The sequence below is a fragment of the Drosophila virilis genome, chromosome 4 (assembly GCF_030788295.1).
Source record: "Drosophila virilis strain 15010-1051.87 chromosome 4, Dvir_AGI_RSII-ME, whole genome shotgun sequence".
Lineage (NCBI taxonomy): Eukaryota > Metazoa > Arthropoda > Insecta > Diptera > Drosophilidae > Drosophila > Drosophila virilis.
Genome location: NC_091546.1, coordinates 29,071,781 through 29,089,802, shown reverse-complemented (window position 1 = coordinate 29,089,802; position 18,022 = coordinate 29,071,781). Strand labels below are relative to the sequence as shown.

At 42.7% G+C, this 18,022-nt stretch overlaps 1 protein-coding gene across 2 annotated transcripts in view; it reads left to right on the top strand.

Annotated features, from left to right (window-relative positions):
• Positions 1 to 17,099: 17,099 nt before the first annotated feature.
• The window catches only part of GATAd (GATA zinc finger-domain containing protein GATAd), a 90,386-nt gene continuing 89,463 nt past the window's right edge, over positions 17,100 to 18,022 (top strand). Inside the window, exon 1 of one of the 2 annotated variants that reach the window (XM_032433091.2) lies at positions 17,100 to 17,913. In XM_032433091.2, coding sequence (XP_032288982.1) covers positions 17,254 to 17,913 — 660 coding nt within the window. In that variant the 5' untranslated portion in view covers positions 17,100 to 17,253. The remainder of the gene's footprint in view (positions 17,914 to 18,022) is intronic. The other variant, XM_002057384.4, reaches the window with a different exon arrangement.

Sequence of the window (18,022 nt, the reverse complement as noted above, 5' to 3'; positions counted from 1 at the left end):
ACCAAAAAAGTAAATATTTAGATGCGTAGATGTTGATGGTAAGATAGATCGAACTGGAAGAAGGCTTACATACTTTTCGTAGTATGGTGAAATAAAAAAAAGTGTAACCAAACTTATTAAAGACAAAATACTTAAAATATATCAATTTCTGTACTACCAGCAATTTTAGACATCAATTTCTGAAACGAACGAGGAGTCTAATTTTGCGGCTACGCCTTGTGGATTGTTGAAGCAGTATAAGTGTGTTGGGAGTATCCTTGGATGCGAAAAGTTGTTGACCTAATGGCGATGTTGCTACTGAGTTGGTTGTCGTTGGTTGTTGTTGTGTTTCCATGAAAGCATTTTTGAGGCAATCAATTGATACTTTAGCATCATGACCATTGATAAATATGTTAAAAAAAATTTCGTTTGTTTGATTTTACTTCAAATGGTTCGTCGTAGGGCGTCTGAAGCGATCCACGTACCGTGTCGTTACGCAGAAAATGAGATGAATAAGCTAATTTCTTGATTTCTTGAAGATGAAAGGCTTTGATGAGTCGTGGTTGGTAGTTTGAGTTGGTCGGATGTCGCGCATCATCTCTGTTAGATCCTTGGCAAAATCAGACTGTGTTTGAAGTTGACTGCAGTTGTTGAAAAATTCTCCAGGAAGACGAAGAGTTATGACATATACAAGCTGTGCTGCTGTCGTTCTTATGTCGGGGTAATATGCAGAGCGATCGCCGAGGAGAATCATAGGCAATTTGAATGGCCAGCCGATCGTAATGTGACACATTATAGCTGCCTCAAGCGCCCGGAGCCAACGTTCGATGATTTCGTTTGCCTGTGGATGGTAGGCGGTTGTTCGTCAATGGTCAATGCCGAGCAGGCACGATAGCTTGCTAAATAACATGGATTCAAATTGTCTGCCTTGTTCCGGGGTGATGCGTGCTGAAACTCCACAGCGAGAAATCCTTGTGTTGATGAGTGCTGTGGCTACTGTTTCAGCTTGGGTATCCTCGATGGCGATTGCATCTGGCCATCTTGTGTAGCAATGCTCCAATAAGGTCTAAATTTTAATTGTGGAACCATGGGCAATGCCATGGGCCTGCGGTATGAACGGTCGCACTGTGGAAAAGATTGGAGTACTTGATTGCGGTAAGTTGTTAGATTTGATTTGAAGTAAAGTTGTGTTGTCATTAAGTAGGTTTTCTATCTCTTGACAACTTGCTTGTGAAGCATCAATATTATTGTCGTCGATGATGTTGGCTTCTATAATTTCGATGCGAGAGAGTCTGTCAGCAGTAATGTTATCAACACCTACTATCTGCAGAATAGATGTCGTGATTTGTCCGATAAAATCTAGCTGTCGAAGCTAACGAGGAGAAGATTTTTCTGATTTTTGAGTAAAAGCGTGTACCAATGGTTTATAATCAGTGTGGACATAAAAAATTGTACCTTCGAGCATATAACGAAAATGCTTGATATTAAGGTAAATTTAAAAGCAGCTCTCGATCTTAAGTACTGTATTTGCGTTGTGCGTCAGTAAGTTTAATGCTAAAAAATCCCATTGGTTGATGTTCATTGTTGACGGTCTGGTGCAGTACAGCGCCAACGTCTGTTTCGCTTGCGTCCTTGCTGAGTGATAACTGGGCATCTGTAGCAGGATGTACCAAAAGTGTTACTGCAGCTAGGGAACGCTTGCATTCCTCAAAATGTTTTAGCGTGTCACCTGTCCAAGTTATTGGAGTTGAGTCGTTTTTTTTGTAACCCGGTATTAATTATACCAGTGGTGCTCGATGAGTGATTGCTTGTAGCAGGAATCTTCGGTAAGAGTTAATCTTTGCCAAAAAACGATTCAGTTATTTAGTGGGGTTGGGCAAGGGAAACTCGAAGATAGTTTTGAATTTGTATCGTAATAATTTAATGCCACTATGATCGATCCAATGACCAAGAAACTCGATTATTGTTTGACCAAAACGACGGAGTCGTTCAAACATTTGCCAAAGGTGGATTTTGTAAACGGCGATATCGTCAATATACCCGAAAACAAAGTCTAAGTCCCTCAGTGCGGAATCCATGTACCCTTGGAAGGTTTGTGCAGAGTTGCACAATCCAAATGTCATGTTCGTAAACTCAAATAATCCAAATGGTGTGGTTATTGCAGTCTTTGGGACGTCGCCTGGTTCGATGGAAATGTTTGACTGAAACGACATTTGCTAGAGTTGTTTTTGAGATGAAACACTTGCCAAAGGTGAATTTGGTGTTGCTCCATATTGTCTGATGCAACGGCGATATCGTCAATATAGACGTAAACAAAGTCTAAATCCCTCATGGCGGCATGCATGTACTTTTGGAAGCTTTGTGCAGCGTTGCACATCCAAATGGCATGTGCGTAAACTCAAATAATTCAAATGGTTTTGTTATTGCAGCCTTTGGGACGTCGCCTGGATCGATGGGGATTTGGTGATATACACGGTTAAGATCAATTTTTTAGAATATTTTCTTGCCATAAAAAATATGTGTATGTCTAGTACGTGTGGAAGTGGATGCAGATCCGGAACATTTTGTGCGTTTAGGGCGCGGTAACCACCAGATGGCCGCCATTTACCTGTTGCAAACACGTCTGCACTTTTTGATGGTCGGCACACACCTATTTTAAGCAAGAACTCGAACTCAATTTTGGCAGCCTTTAATTTGTCTGGCGTGAGTCAACGAGAACTTGCGAATGTTGGTGGGCCTTTTGTCTCAATGCACTGAGTTACACTAGATGTTGTGTGCTTCGGTGCCTGTGTGATGTCTTTGAATTCCTCCAGCAGTCAGGCGAACTCACTGGGTGCATTAAATGTTCTTAATGTTCTTAATGATCTTAGACTGCAGACACCTTGACGTGTTATCAAAATTTGAGCGTCGATTAATTTACCATATTTGATATTGACAGAAGGAATCTGGTCCAATGATTGGAAATTTTGTGTCAGCAATGATAAAATTCCACGTGTAAGGATGACGTAACCCAAGATCGAGAGTGAGGCGGGTTGAACCATATGTTTTAATGCTATTGCCCTTAGCAGCAAAAAGAGGATTTTCGCCGGTGGACGACGTCGGTTTCTGGCTGCAGAAGGTACGACTGACACATCTACGCCTGTGTCGAAAAGGATCTTCTAATCAGACTTTGTATCTGGAATAAATAGTCGATGAGAGGTTGTTATTTTCTTCGACGGTGTTTGCTAGTTTTTTGGGTTGTTGGTTTGATTAAAGGAACATGGTGCAATGCAGTGTTAAGCACTGCAGCCATACTTGCTATGATACCAGCAATTTTGATCTGAATCGTCCTGTGCGATCGGTGTATTGCTGCGGCTGCTATGTGATCTGTTGGGACTGCGATGGCGTCGATTTCCGTTGTTGTTGAACAGCTGACCAAGTTTCGCATTCAGCGTCAGCGGCTGTTTCAAGTTTCGTCCATCACCGAGTTGAATGTCAGTGACAAGTTTATATATTGATCAGTATCAAACATCACCTGATATGGCAATATTCCTCCCTGTCTATAAAAACTCCTTCAACTTTTTATCTATAAACATTCAAAATTGTGCTTGTCAGTAAGAATATATTTAGTTTGGAGCAATATATAAAGATAGTGGGATAAAATTATTTTAAGATTAATTTTGACTTATCACAGCACGACGTTCAAGGCACTTTTGGTAGGTAGAGCGCGCCCGTTTCACCCTGGGGGTGCTTTCTGTTTCCGGTATGCTGTCGAAAATTCGTGCTCGGGCTTTTGCATATTCTGCTTCCCTTACTTTAAGTGGCTAACGTTCTGACCATCTAACGTTACTATTTCGATTAATATTAATTTAATGCTATTTTGGTGACGAGGGTTTTTATAAAAGCCAAAAATTTTGCTTAAAGTTTCCCCAGTATATTTTTTGCTTCATTTCGGTATCCGTCTTCAGGGCACTAACACAAAAACAAATGACAATTAGCAATTAAATAAATAAAATTAAATAATTTAACCAACTAAGAGGTTCTGGATCTCCCGTCTAAGGGATACCCGTTTTTAAAAAAAAAGTTTCCTCGATAGGGTTTGATCTAGCAACTGACCACATCACTTGCAGCCTCTACTTAACAGCCATACTAATAAGTGAGTCTCAATGAGAAAAAACCAATATAGAAAACAATACAATCGCAATTACAATGATGTTGATAGAATTCAAAGAAAACGCGCATGAATGTGTGGGTGTAAGCGTACAGAAATTCTTGCAAATTGTGCTTGCTACCCCAAACTCGAGGCCATCTGAAACACGTTTTCCTTAACATCTTTTGTGTTTCTAAGCCGATTCTTGATGACAGTTTCTACAGTAGTTCTAATTGTGCCATAGAATATTTGTATATTCTCATTAGGACGCACCAGTCGTCTCAAACCTCCCATCTGTTTAGGACGACGGTAGACGTCAAGCTGAAGCAAGCCACAGCATGGACGCCCCAAAGAAAACGAGTCCGCGGATTAGTCGGCAGCCAGGCTACCGTAACAACGGTGCAGGAGACACCAAGACACCAAGCGGATGACGACAAATGGAAGGAGGTTACCTATAAAAACTGGAAGAAGGTCACCCGGAAAAAGAGCAAGGGATTGCTTAAGAAAAAGACACGACGCAATAGTCATCTCGGCAAAAAGCGAAGCGAGCTGCTCAGAGATGCTGAGGAAAGTAAAGTACGAGATGCTGGGCGATTTTTGATAAGCGGTCACAAAAATGGGACCACAAAAAGGAGAGCTGCTACTTCAGGTTAGCAATGTAGGAGAGAATACCATAGCATTTGGGAGCCTGGTAGGCGAAACGCTAGGCAAAAATGCAGTGGTCCGGACCGAGTGCCTATTGAGTGCAAGGACCTAGACGACATCCACTCCAAAAGGTGTATGAACAAACACAGTAGGTTTCCTGAGAGTAGGCTGGATAACTTAAGTATCCGTGAGCGGATAAACATCACCAGATGTTTCAGATGCCTCGAGTTTACCCACCGTACAAGACACTGCAAGAGTGAAGTAAGGAAATCAACGCAAGGGGGACTAGTCTGCTGGAAGAGTTCGCAGCGATCGATGTGGGCCTTGCAAATGATGGGCAGCAGCTGACATATTGCGAGGCCGGCAGAAGTTCTGTTATAGACCTTACCCCGCTTAGCATCTTGCTGACTGGAAAGTTAAGAGTGAGTGATGACTCCACATTCAGCGACCATCAAACGGTTCACTTCGAGATCCAGGGAGAGGAAGAAAACAATAGCAGACCAAAATAACAAGCCCAAAATGGACAGCTGCCTAGACGAGGACACCTTTAAGGACTCCATACGCCATGTTTAGCGGGCATGGATCACAGACTCAGGAGAGGACACGGCTCAGCAGCTCATGGAAATCATCTCGGCCGCGTGCGACTTATCTATGCCTTAGAGGAAACAAAACAAAATTTTGGTACCCAGCTACTGGTGAAAATCGGAGATGAGCAATCTAAGGAAGGCTTGACTAAGTGCAAGAAGGCGCTCCTAACGAGCCCGGGGCCGTCCAGACTTTGCCTGTAGGCTGGAAGATCGGCGAGCAGCCAAACGAGCCCTCAAGCGAAGCATTGAACAGAGCAAATCCGCCTACTTTCATTTAATATGTGAGGAGGCCGATGCTTACCCATGGGGTACGGCAGACAAGGTCGCAGCAACAAAGATCCGTAGCCAAGCAACAGTTCGCATCTACTGCCCGACTGCACTCGCCACTCTAGTCGAGATACTGTTCCCTAGACGCCGACAACTAGAGACGGTGAACTGCACACATAGCACGGAGCTAGTACAGATGTCGGAAGACGAAGTTGTGGTGGCAAGTAAAAAAATTGTCGACAGAAAGGCCTCAGTACTAGATGGTGTGCCAAACAAGCCGATGAATGATGCCTAGAGGGCGGAGTATTCCCCAAGCGATGGAAGAGACAGGGACTAATCCTTCTACAGAAAGGGGACAAGCCAATTGAGGAACCCCCGGAATACAGGTCAATCTGCCTACTGTACACGGCGGGAGAGGTTCTGGAGAGGATCATGTACAACCGCCTACTGAGTGTTGTTGAAGAGAAAGAAGCCTTGAAAGAAATGTCCACGGTCCATTATTTCTTTAAAATAGCAAGCAGGTCTCGCATACCGAAATCTTAGGCCGAATAGGGATACCGTCCTCCCTTTTCCGTATAACATCCAACTTCTTTCACCCACCATAGGGCGGCATCCTTTTCTCGTATCTCCAAGGGTGAAGCTATTTTAATGTTGTCTAAGCCGATAATAAGCTGAGTCCTTACGTTGTTATACGGCAGAATGGGAAGCATAGATAAATACTTCCGAGACTTAAACAACTGTGGCGCGATACTTTTCTCAGGTAAGTCCAAGTTCGCTGCAGCTCGCACGTTTTTGAACGCATACTGTACCGCATTATGTTCTGGAGCTGAAATGATTACAGCCACAGACATAGACTCAGGTTCGTTCTTGGTCATGTCGCCTGTCCATTTAAGACACAGCTGGGTCGCCGGACCATCTAGTTCCAACTCGTCTGCAAGCGCTCTTTCTATTAGCGTACACTCAGTTCCTTCATCCACTAATGCATATGTGTGCCCGCTTGTTGATTTACTATAGAGTGTCTTACTTGCGGATCTGCCATGAAACATAACGGCAGACTGCATTGACTTAGCACGATTGTTACTACCTTGGCCCATGTGACTCGCAACCATCCATGTGACATTTCTTCTTTGTTTTACACTGTTGTGCACGATGTCGCACAAAGCAGCAAAAGCAGAGCCGCTTTTCCTTGACAAGTTCCCACCGCTGTTTTGTACCCATGGCTCTAAAGTCGTCGCAATCTGAAAGGCGGCGGCTGCCAGCGCACTTCGCACATGAAACTCTTTCCTTTTCCTGTTGATAACGCTGTTGCTGCGTACCCTCAGGGTTGTCTACCGTATTGTGCACAAAAATTGGCTGTCTAGTGGTTTTCGTGGAGCTTTTCTTTTCGGTATCAGTCCGTGGTATCTCGTAGGGCGTGACCATTTTGGCGCACATAGCCACATTAAACAGCCAGTTATCAAAGTTTGCCAATCTCTAACCATCATCTGACATTAAATGACGGCCCGAGTCCGCACGGCTATCGACAGCTAAGGCCAGTCCCGACTGGCCGACAGTGTTCAAATTTTCCGATTTTATTGCTGGCTCCTCTCGTAGCTTTTGCTGCAGCGTAGCATGTACTATTTCAGAGCGGCCATACAGCATTCGCAATGTCTCTATAGCATACGGCACTGTAGCTGGTATCATAAGCTTTCCCCGCACCGTATACAGGGCTTGCTCTTTGAGGAATTTCTGAAGCCGGAGGAGCCTCATTGCTGAATCCACTTCTCTCTGTGGATTGCTTATGATTGCTGAAAAATATCAACCATTCCTCTGGTTTACCAGTAAATATTGGTAAATCTTTGCTGATAACGTGTCGCGCACTGATTTGCGCAGATGTCAGTGGTCCATTCCAAGGCATCGCAGCATTACAATGTACATTATCGAATTGCTGCCGCGGCGCGTGCTCTATCGATCTAATAAGCGCTTCAAGGCATGTGTGGCCCATGTACGCGGCAGTACTCGGCTCTGTAACCTGATTAAACACTGCAGTGTTTGCTTGATATGGCAAACTAGGAGTGTACACTTTTTTTAGCCCTAACCTGTTTTTGCTTGCAGATTACGTTCTAGTATTCCAATAGGTTGAAGAATGCTTCCTCTTTCTCAGTTCCTTGCTGCGCCGGTGTTGAACTTTCCCTTGGACCAGTAGCTGTAGACGAAGTAGACGGACAGCCATTATACATTTCTATGTTTGCTGCTCCGCTACCCTTTTCTACGCCGGCGACTTTATCTTGAACTCCAGCAGGGACAGGCGATCTGTCAGCCTGTCCTGTTGAACATGTCGTTACGATCGTTACAGTTCCTCCGGGTTGATTACTACTTGTCGTCCTTCTCGCAATTGAATCTTGTTCATCACTGTCAGCCATATCGCCACATCAATACTGTGAAGTCCGCTTTGAGGTTATGGCAATACGTGTCTCTATAGGCAGCTCCAGTTGTGACTTTTCAAATCGCTTGCTTTGCAGAAATCTCCGCCGTAGCAGTGAATACGTCAGACATTCTCTGCAGCAGAGAATTTTTCAGATCGTTGGCGCCGTGACTCGCGCCGAGGATCGTATATAGCAGGAATTTCTACCGTCAAAACGAAACAACATTCGATTCGATGTACAAACCGATACAATTCGATACGCTACGTACGATTGATTCGCGCTCCGCACGCACTTATCTTCTCTTACACTTCTGCTCAGCTGCAAGCACAAAACGAAAGTGAACCTCGATGAAAAGGCAAATAGTGCAGCTGCGTGGTATCGACTTCTGTATGTACAAACTAATTCTAACGGTGCGCTTCCACTTAAAGAAGCGAGCGCTTCTTACAGAAAAATGCGAGACCCAGTAGGACTTAGTGACAATAGACATAGTAGTCGTCGCCACGTTCTGAGCAGGCCGTGGCTATACACCGTTTACACATCCGTTTACACTGTAGATCCGACGACACGATAGCTTCAACCTCGCCACGTTTGCGGACGACACAGCAATTCTCTCCAAAACTAGCTGTGTATACCAAAGCACCGACCAACTACAAGAATACCTGCATGATTTTGAGACGTGGGCATCTAAGTGGTGGAATACCATCAATAGGCAAAAATTAGTATGCTCCACATTCGCGATCCGCAGAGATACGTCGCCAGGAGTGTTTCTCCAAGGCGAACTCCTCGAGTCCACCTCGATCTTATGCTAACGGGCAGCAAAAATATAACAACAGTATGTCAAAGTTTACGTCAAAAGCTTAAAAGTATAAACAGCAGCATTCTCTGAGCAACAAGGTGCTGCTGTACAAAACCCTACTGGCCCCAGTTTGTCGCTATGCAAGCCAAATCTCCGGCACTGCAGAAAAATGGAGGAAAAGTAGTGTCTTCCAATCTCAGGTGCTGAGACTAAATACTAGGACCCCCTTGAACATCCACAGCCGAGCCTTAGCAAGCGACCTAAAAGTTCCCTTGGTGGGTGACCTGTTATGGCAGCTGTCCACCAGCTACATGACATGTCTTTCTGCCCACCCCAATATACTGGCAAAAAGGCTTTGCGGATAAAACGACGGAGACTTCGCAGGATCCACCCCTTCTACCTCCCAAGCCGGGATAGAGGATATATAAAACTAAAAATTTAAAACTTAAAAGATAATGTTAAGTAAGTTCCTCACATTAATGTTAAGCTAGGTAAAGATGCTTAAGTATAGTATCAGTAAATTAGCTAATAAAAGAAAGAAAAAAAAGATCACTCGTTCAAAAAAAAAGGGGTCAAAACACAACGAAGTGAGAGTGAGACATGAATGTGAAAGAATGCAGTGAGTGTGACAAAGGGGTACGCATAGTCAATTATTGAACAAGAAAACAATAGTGAAAATAAAAAACAAACATAAATCAAATGATAAAGACTCTTAAACAAGTAAAATATAAATATATATATAATATATACATTAAATATATAAAAAACAAGTAAGAGGTTCTAGTCGGAAGCTCCCGACTAGGGTATGCCCTGAACCCTCTTCTTCCAACATCAAATGCATATATATATTCTATTTTAGAAGCTATATGTCAAGTTTGGTGACTCTAGCTCTTATTATTTACCAAAATTGCCCAAAAACAGGATATCGGTATCGATTCTTATCGATTGCTTGGAAACGGAGTAAGTTATCGATTATCGGAAACAAACTCGATCTACGCGGGAACTAGGAGCATCTAAATCTATACTTTTAAGTCGCTAGCTCTTATAGGTTCTGAGATCCTTGCGTTCATACATACGGACGAACGGAAGGACGGACGGACGGACGGACGGACAGACGAACGGACAGACAGACGGACATGGCTAGATTGACTCGGCTATTGGTGCTGATCAAGAATATATATACTTTATGGGGTCGGAGATGCTTCCTTCTGCCTGTTACATACATTTGGATTTCGCACATATACAATATACCCTTATACCCTTTTTAATGGGTTCAGGGTATAAAAAGGAATAAAAATAGTAAAAAATAATCGGACTCGGACCTACGTCTGTGCACCCCAGCTACAGGGCCCATGATGCGGGCGATTTAATGAATGAGTCAGGAACGTCTCGTGTCGCTCAGGGCATCCCGTTAATGGTTCATGGAGATAAGGGGACACTCCATCGTACCCGAGCAAGAGAGGAAGTGGGATATGCGGTTCGATGGGCGGGCTGATCCATTGTCCTTCGTAGAATCCATCGAGGATCGTGCCCTATCCTATGACTGGTACATAGATAGGCTACCGAGGGCGATGAACGAGGTTATCATCGGCGAGGCCGCTCGCTAGTTCATGAAGATTGGTGGGCTGAGTTCAAAGAGAGACATCTAGATTATTTTTTGCCCTGGTACTTCGAACTATTAGAAGACACCGTCAATGCACCATGCTGGCTACAGACCTGAGAGCGAACTGAGCAGGATTTACGACAACGCAACCCCAGAATATAATTTGTATATGCGGAGACAAGCTGTCCAAGCTCATACAATTAGCCATCGAGTACGATAGTATAAGGCTGCAGGGTCAACCGTACCCGTTAGGTTCACGATCTCAGTTAGTCGGTAACATCGGTGCATATCAACGAATATGCCTTTCAGAGCGGATATACCACCAATTATCGACTCCCAATGAGACAGTCAAATGAGCGTTGCCGATACAACGAGGCGATCCCGGACGCGAAATTAGGGACTCGGCAGGCGGCGACCGTGTGTCCCGCGGAGAAAATCCCGGAGGCGCGGCTGGGCCAGAAAGGAGTGTCCAGGGTGCCAGTAGAAGAGTCGGAACGGGAGTGGAAGGAAAAGCGACGACGTACGTGGGAGCAGGTGGGGATTCGGGGCCTACGTGGGGATCAGCACCTGAGAGCGCGAAACTAGGAAAGGTGGCTGGATCTCACAGGCATAAGCATCAACCTCGGACCTCAAGAAGAGTCGTACTAGCCGGCGAGCTAACCGCGGAGGAAATCCCAGCCGTGGCAGATAGTGTCGAGGCTGGTGGTGCGTCGAGAGAAGGAAGTCCGAACAATGAGGACTTAGAGCCAAGTCTTCAAGTGCTTCTGGAGGCGGAGTTGGCGATCTCCGCGCGGCTAAAAAGCGAGTGCAATATAGCCAGCCATTGTATCGTGTTAAAAGACAACGAGCCCATTCAGCAGAGGTATTATCCAAGGAACCCGGTGATGCAGCGTGTAATCGACGGCAGGTGGAGAAATTGCTCCGAGCTGGAGCCATCTAGCCATCCTCATGCCCGTAGAGCGCGCCGATCGTGCTAGTAAAGTAGAAAACGGGAGAATGGCGATTGTGCAGAGATAATGGGCAGCTTAATGCTCCTCGGCGCCGTCGTCACACTGACCATCAACGAAGAGCAGCGACCTATCGCGTATGTCAGTAGGAAACTCTTGAAGACGCAGATCAACTATTCGGCTACGGAAAACAAGTATCTGGCTATTATATAGTCGATTCGCAGGTTGAGGTGATATTTGGAGGGATACATTTTCGGCGAAATTATCGACCGCATGGCACTCAATGGAGTGACTCTGGAACGATCGCTCGGTGGCACTAGAGTTGCAGCAGTTTGACGTGCAGAACTGGCGAGTGCAGCTGAAAGTGGTACCAGATGCGCTACAGCTAGTAGATGCGTGCGGTCAGGCAGGGAAAGAACAGTCTCTCTGCAGGTGGACCGCATGCATGCTAATAAAGGTTACTAAGGAGCCGGTGAACGCTGTCGAGAACAGTAAAATCTACCGGGACACAGAGCCGAAGACGAGGACTACGTCCAGTGGAAGTTGACGGGCCATCAAGGAGTCACGAAGACGAGATATTATTAGCCAGGACGACATATAAAATGCTGCGAGGTGTGCCGAAAATGTAAAGTGGAACAGGTGGGGCTGGCAGGACGGATGCTGGCGCGCCTCCTCTGCCCCGGCTTCGTAGGCACCCTAACAAGCTCGAAACACAGAAATATGATGCTATTTATGTTCCGAGAACGAATACTCTGCCGATTCGAAGTCGAACTATAGTTCACTATCCGGACATTCAAGGCCTTTCTGATTTCTATTTGCTTGAAGGTGCAATACAGGACACCGCACTTTCCTCAGGAAAACCCCACCAAGCAGACGAAACGAACAGTAAACACAAGCTCATGGGACGAAATGCTACAAGAAATAGCGCTGGCGTGGAAAAGATGTCTGGCTAACTCGAATGGATTTTCGCCCGCCTTCTTGGTACAAGGTCGCGACCCTTGTCTGCCAGCAATCTTATACGACGGCTTCGGCTTCGCATCCTGACCAGTAAACTTCAGAGAAGGAAGTACTCGATATTGTCCAAGGACCAGGGGAAGCACTACAATTCGCGTTGCAGAATATGGCGGATAAGTGTAGCTACGTCGGTATCAGCTGTCTAAGGCCACCGACGGGCTCACGGCAACGCTAGCAACAAAGCTTGACGGCCCTTATCCGGCCATGAAATTCGTCCCCCAATATTGTACGCCTGACACGCGACGGCGACCAAATGAGGCTTACATCGCCCAACTGAAAGTCTACCACGGTGTGTGTGTGATTCATGGCCACAATTACAAGTGCCATAGCTATACAACCTAACAAACGCAAATGAAAAATTGAATGATTTTATTATTAATTTAATATATATAACTATTGGGTTGAATGAACGGAATTATAATTTGATGATTAAGCTTAGGAAATATATTGAAGTCTAAATAGAAAAACACAATCTTTTAAGTAACAAGACAAGAGGAGAGAAACCGATTACGATCTATATTTAATCATAGGCAACTCTGATTCCTAAAAATGTAATTAAGAGGAGCGGAGGAGCGAATAAGCATAGAGGTTCGCAAGACGGTGAAGCTGACCAGCAGCTTTAGTTTTATTCTAGCAAGCGTGAGTATCAAACACGTGAACGCTACAATAAAAAGGGAGATTAGTTATTTTTTATTAATCCTAGCCTCAAATACCGGAGCGAGCCATTGTTCAACATAATCTCTTTCCATAAACCAGCGTGGGAGGATGTGGTACGGCCCGATTGTTTAGGTGGTGCGAGTCTACGGTCTGGTAGTGTAGGTGGTGTAGTGTAGGTGAAGTAGTACGAAATATGATTTGTGGATTAAAGCCCCGCAACTATGCCCAAATAAGTGTTTTTAAAAAAAGGAGGTGCGTACAAAGTATTTTTAATCGTCATACCCTAGTGTGTATGTACCCTAATAGAGGATAAGGGAAAAATAAGTCATAATATATGGGTAAAATACGAATCTACGGTGTGTAGGAAGGGTCAGAAGCAAATATATGTAATATGCAAATATGCAAATATATGCAAATATATATATATAATAATGAAACCATGTCTTGTGCGTGTCACTTTAAGAATGTCGTCGCAAATCTTTTTTATTTCACTATCGCTCTCATATGCGTATGCTAGTGTCAGAGCGAGAGTAACAGCATCGAATGTATCGCTCTTTGAGAGAAGCCTTCGATGCGATTACAGTTATTTTTACAGTTAATGCTAAGTATATCACTGAATAATCGTGCATGCTAACTATTACTACAGGTGTCGAGCACACCTTAGCAAGTGCATTTCATACCCTGTGTATGGCGAAAAAGAATAAGACTGCAAGATAAAGGCGACGAAAATGTGTGCAAAGTGAAGCACACAAAGCGGAGAGCAGAAAGAGAACGATCGGTCCAAAAGAACAGCACGGGCGCGCCAGAAGAGCGACGACGAAACAACGCTTGCACACTTGCGCACAAACACGCACCGCAGTCGACGTCGGCGTCAAAGCAGCGGCCGTACATTGGGGCGAATGCAGGTCGCGCGCGGTGAAAAACTCAATTTGTCAGTAGAGTTGGCGGAAGCTATGACATTGAGTGCGTTTAATAATTAATAAACAGAGTGAACAATAAGAACAGACAAGGGCGAGTTAGGTGAAAGACTGCTGAAAATAGATCAAGTGTTTTTCATTGTTTGGGCGAACCCCTGCTGAACCAAGTAGTTCTCCCTACAATCCCAGGTCATCAAAATAAACAATATTGTTGGTCAGCAATTAGAGTGCTACGCTTACGACGGCTTTATGTAGAAGATTTGTTGCACAGCTCCTTGTACTACTTGGGCCACCAAGTTCGAGCCATTCACTGTCATTGATGTCATCATCGACTCGAGGTCGTCAAGACATTTTGACATTTTTGACATTCTGCACCTTACAAGCAGTCCAAGGACGTCCTTCACTTAATCGAGGGAGCAGGATATTTGCGTTGCTACGGAACTGATTTTTAACTCATCGGTTCTCTAGAGGAAGTTCCATCCTTGGCCCGCAGTCCGCACAGTCGATATTAAAAAGCTACAACATCTGTATTAAAAAAGACCTACCCAACACTATCGCATAACGAACTTAAAAATCGATAAACATCAAACAGCTGAAACTACTAACAAATGGACAAATTAAGCAGCTGGAACGACGTATTAATGAAAACAACAAAGGTGAGACTTTAATATGAATAAGCAAAAGACACTACACTTCACTGGATTTTTTCAGAACGGGTCACGGTTCCGGACCCAACGTACCCGCCCTACTTAAGATGATCACCTGATCTCATCTCCCTCATTTTTGCCCACTGGTTGGCCTACGTAAGCCTGTGTCGGCCGTCATGCCCCTCTCTGCCCATCAATAAACAATTCGCCGAGCCTTTCTCTTTTTTTTACTGTATCCGTGAAATTGGTTTTATTACTCTTATTGCTTTTGACAATAGATAATAGTTATAAAATTTTATCTTTTTACAGAATATTTTATAGCAAGTTAACGCAACCAAAAAAAATACAACGTTAAGGAAATACACCAAGACTATCGCAAGTGTGTAATTATGCTCCCTTTTCCTTCTCCCGTCGCGTAGAACATTTGGCCGTGTATAAGGCTTATCTGCTTCCCCGGGCTGGAGAATGTGGTCTACTAGTCTGGAGCCCTCGGCCCTGATCTGGGCTCTGATATTTATTTTTCTTGATTATATATATTTTTTACAAGTTTCAAAGTTATCTTATTGCTCTATTCCTATGCGCATTATTTCGTTTTTTTTTGTTTGTTCAACTTTAGGTTTCATCGTAATTTAATTTTAGTGTGCTCGACCTGACGATATAACGAATTTTATTCAAAATACTTTTGCGCAGCACTATGAAATGTTCCTTTATTTTTATTTATTTGTAATATCTTCGCCGCCTTCGCTCGGCACAATTAATTTAAATAAGATGACTGATTTTTTTTCGGCATACGGCCACCGTTGACCGTCGAGCTCCACTTAATATATTCGACACTCGCATACATGGTAAAGATGGTCACCGCTGCTGCCCATATGTGCATCTGTATTTCTGGATCAAGGAACCTCTGCTCTGCTGCTTTCCTCCTTATCTCTTTAAGAGCGAATCGGGTGGCTAATCGCAATCGCCCACTGACAAGTCTTCTGTCGTAGTGGATCGCAGTGAATCGTAGTTTGGACGCCACTGTGTCCTCGAATCCACCCCCGATACCCTGGCTACTCAACAAAAGATATTGGCATGGCCGATAATATCGAGCGTAAGCAAACAAAACATCATAAATTTTACGTTAAATTATTGTCTTGATATGCATTTTCCTACCCTAACTATAAATAATTTATTTATAAAATTTAATAATTTACTGTGCGCAACGATCTCACATAAAAAACATTAAGCAATAACGTCATATGCGCAGCAAAATGTTGCAATCTTTCTAAATTCATAGATTTCCCTTGGCTTGGCAGACACAATCATGTACACTTGCTTCAAAATATTTGTGTTGAGACATACATAGCAACAACTATTTGTCGAATAATAGTAATGGTGTATTATTTTTTTAAGGAAAACAATTATTAATAATTGTTTCAATAGTTTCACAGTCAAATAGAAGTATTTTTCTCTGACATTAAATAAAAATTGTTATATAAGAAGGTAAGTGGTCACTGGTAAAAATTACTGATCAATAGCTTAAATACTGCCGGTCCAAAAATAAAAACTATAAAAATCTGCCGGGCTGCTTGTAAGTTGAAAGCGAGCGGAGAAGAAGAAGTAGTGCTTATGAGTTAGAAGAGTGCATAGTAAGATTTTTTTGTTGTCTGTTTTTTTTTTATTCTGATTCGCTTGTTTTCTTAATTGGTTGATGTTGTTGTATTTAATAGAATATATTCTGATATTATCTTTGAATTTTGGGCAACGGCAGAAGTAGCTGTAGACAGCCGGGTGTTGTGTTTGCCACCTCTGTATCTCGCATCAAGTACATTGAAAGCGAGCTTTTGATCCAGAAGCACTCTCTATTTATTACTCAATGTAAGCTCCCAAATAATGAGAATGTGGCTGCGCCGATCTCATGAGCGGGTGGACAATCCCAATGCTCTGTCAGCATCTACCTGCTCGGCAAAGTGGATCGTGTAGGTGGCGTTCCCACCCTCTCGCTATTTAGGCACTCCTTTTTGTTTGCTAATCTACCGATACTTAAACTATATACTGAAAAATATATCGACGCTGCCGATAAAATCAAATTTTAAACACAAGTCCGTTCCTGGGTTCGTAGAACCACTAACCGAACAACCAAATGTTGTTTGGTTAGTGGTAGAACATATTATTCTGACAGTCTCGACTATCGATTGATGGTATTATAATATTTTATTGTTGACTCTTTTATTATTAAAGACATAAAAAATTGAATTAATGCTATCATAATTTGAATTTCGATAAAAAGGTCAAGTTCTGCAAGTATAAAAAAAAATGAACCTGTGTACACCCTTCTCATAAACATACTAAATTGTATATATACATATATATGTTTAATTCAGGCAACATTTCAAAACGTGGCTAGTGTCATCTTAAAAATGTATATATGGAAATATACCGCCCTGTCAATAAAGCCAAAAAGAACTAGTAGTTCGCGAATAAAACATGAGATAAGAACTAAAGAAATGAATTGTTTTAGGTGAACTGAATGTGGATTGTAAAACAATGAAAAAGTGATAAATAGTGTTTACATTTGTTTTCTAATTTGTTTTAAAGTTATAATTTAAAATATAACAAACCAGTTAAAGGTGTTCTTATTCCATCAAAAGTGTAAACAAACAAAATTACTTATAATTATGTATAATGTACCACATAAGTATCGCCAAGTTTGTCGATTGTGCCTCACTTTGGTTAATGAGCAAGATATTGCAGATCTACAAATATATAACAGTGAGAAAAGTCCCAATGAAAAACTTAACCAACATATTCATAACTTTAAAAAGTGCAATATAAATGATAATGTATCAAAATGTGTATCCAATGCCTTCGACTCAAAATCATGTTGCTGTCAATATGATAACTCGTTATCAGCAGTGGAAAGCAATAATGAAATGGGCTCATTGAATCATCTTCACAAAAGCAATTACACACCAAGTGTGCCTTCTGCCTCTGTCAACCCGCCATGCACTATAGAATCCAAAAAGTTTGATCCAATATTTTCAAATAAAAATAGTCTGCAAACTAATTTAACAACATTACACTTTCAATCAACATCAACGACACAAGACGTTGAACAACAAAAAAGAGTAACATCTAAATCAATTGGTCAAGGCGAGCATCAAATTATACATAGCCTACCCAGCATAGGATATGACACTGCTGAATCTATTCCCACAAAAAATCTATTATATGAAGTTGACGAAATTTCTTCAACACACGAGGATTACAGCCAAGAGCATAAAGATGATTCATCACCGCATATTTCAATTCAGATATTCAACTGTCTCTCTATTAAGGTAAGGTGAAGTAGTTTTTAATTCAACATACGTATGCGCATACAAATGCTTGGATATATATATATATATATATATATATATATAAGTGTATATATATTTTTATATATAT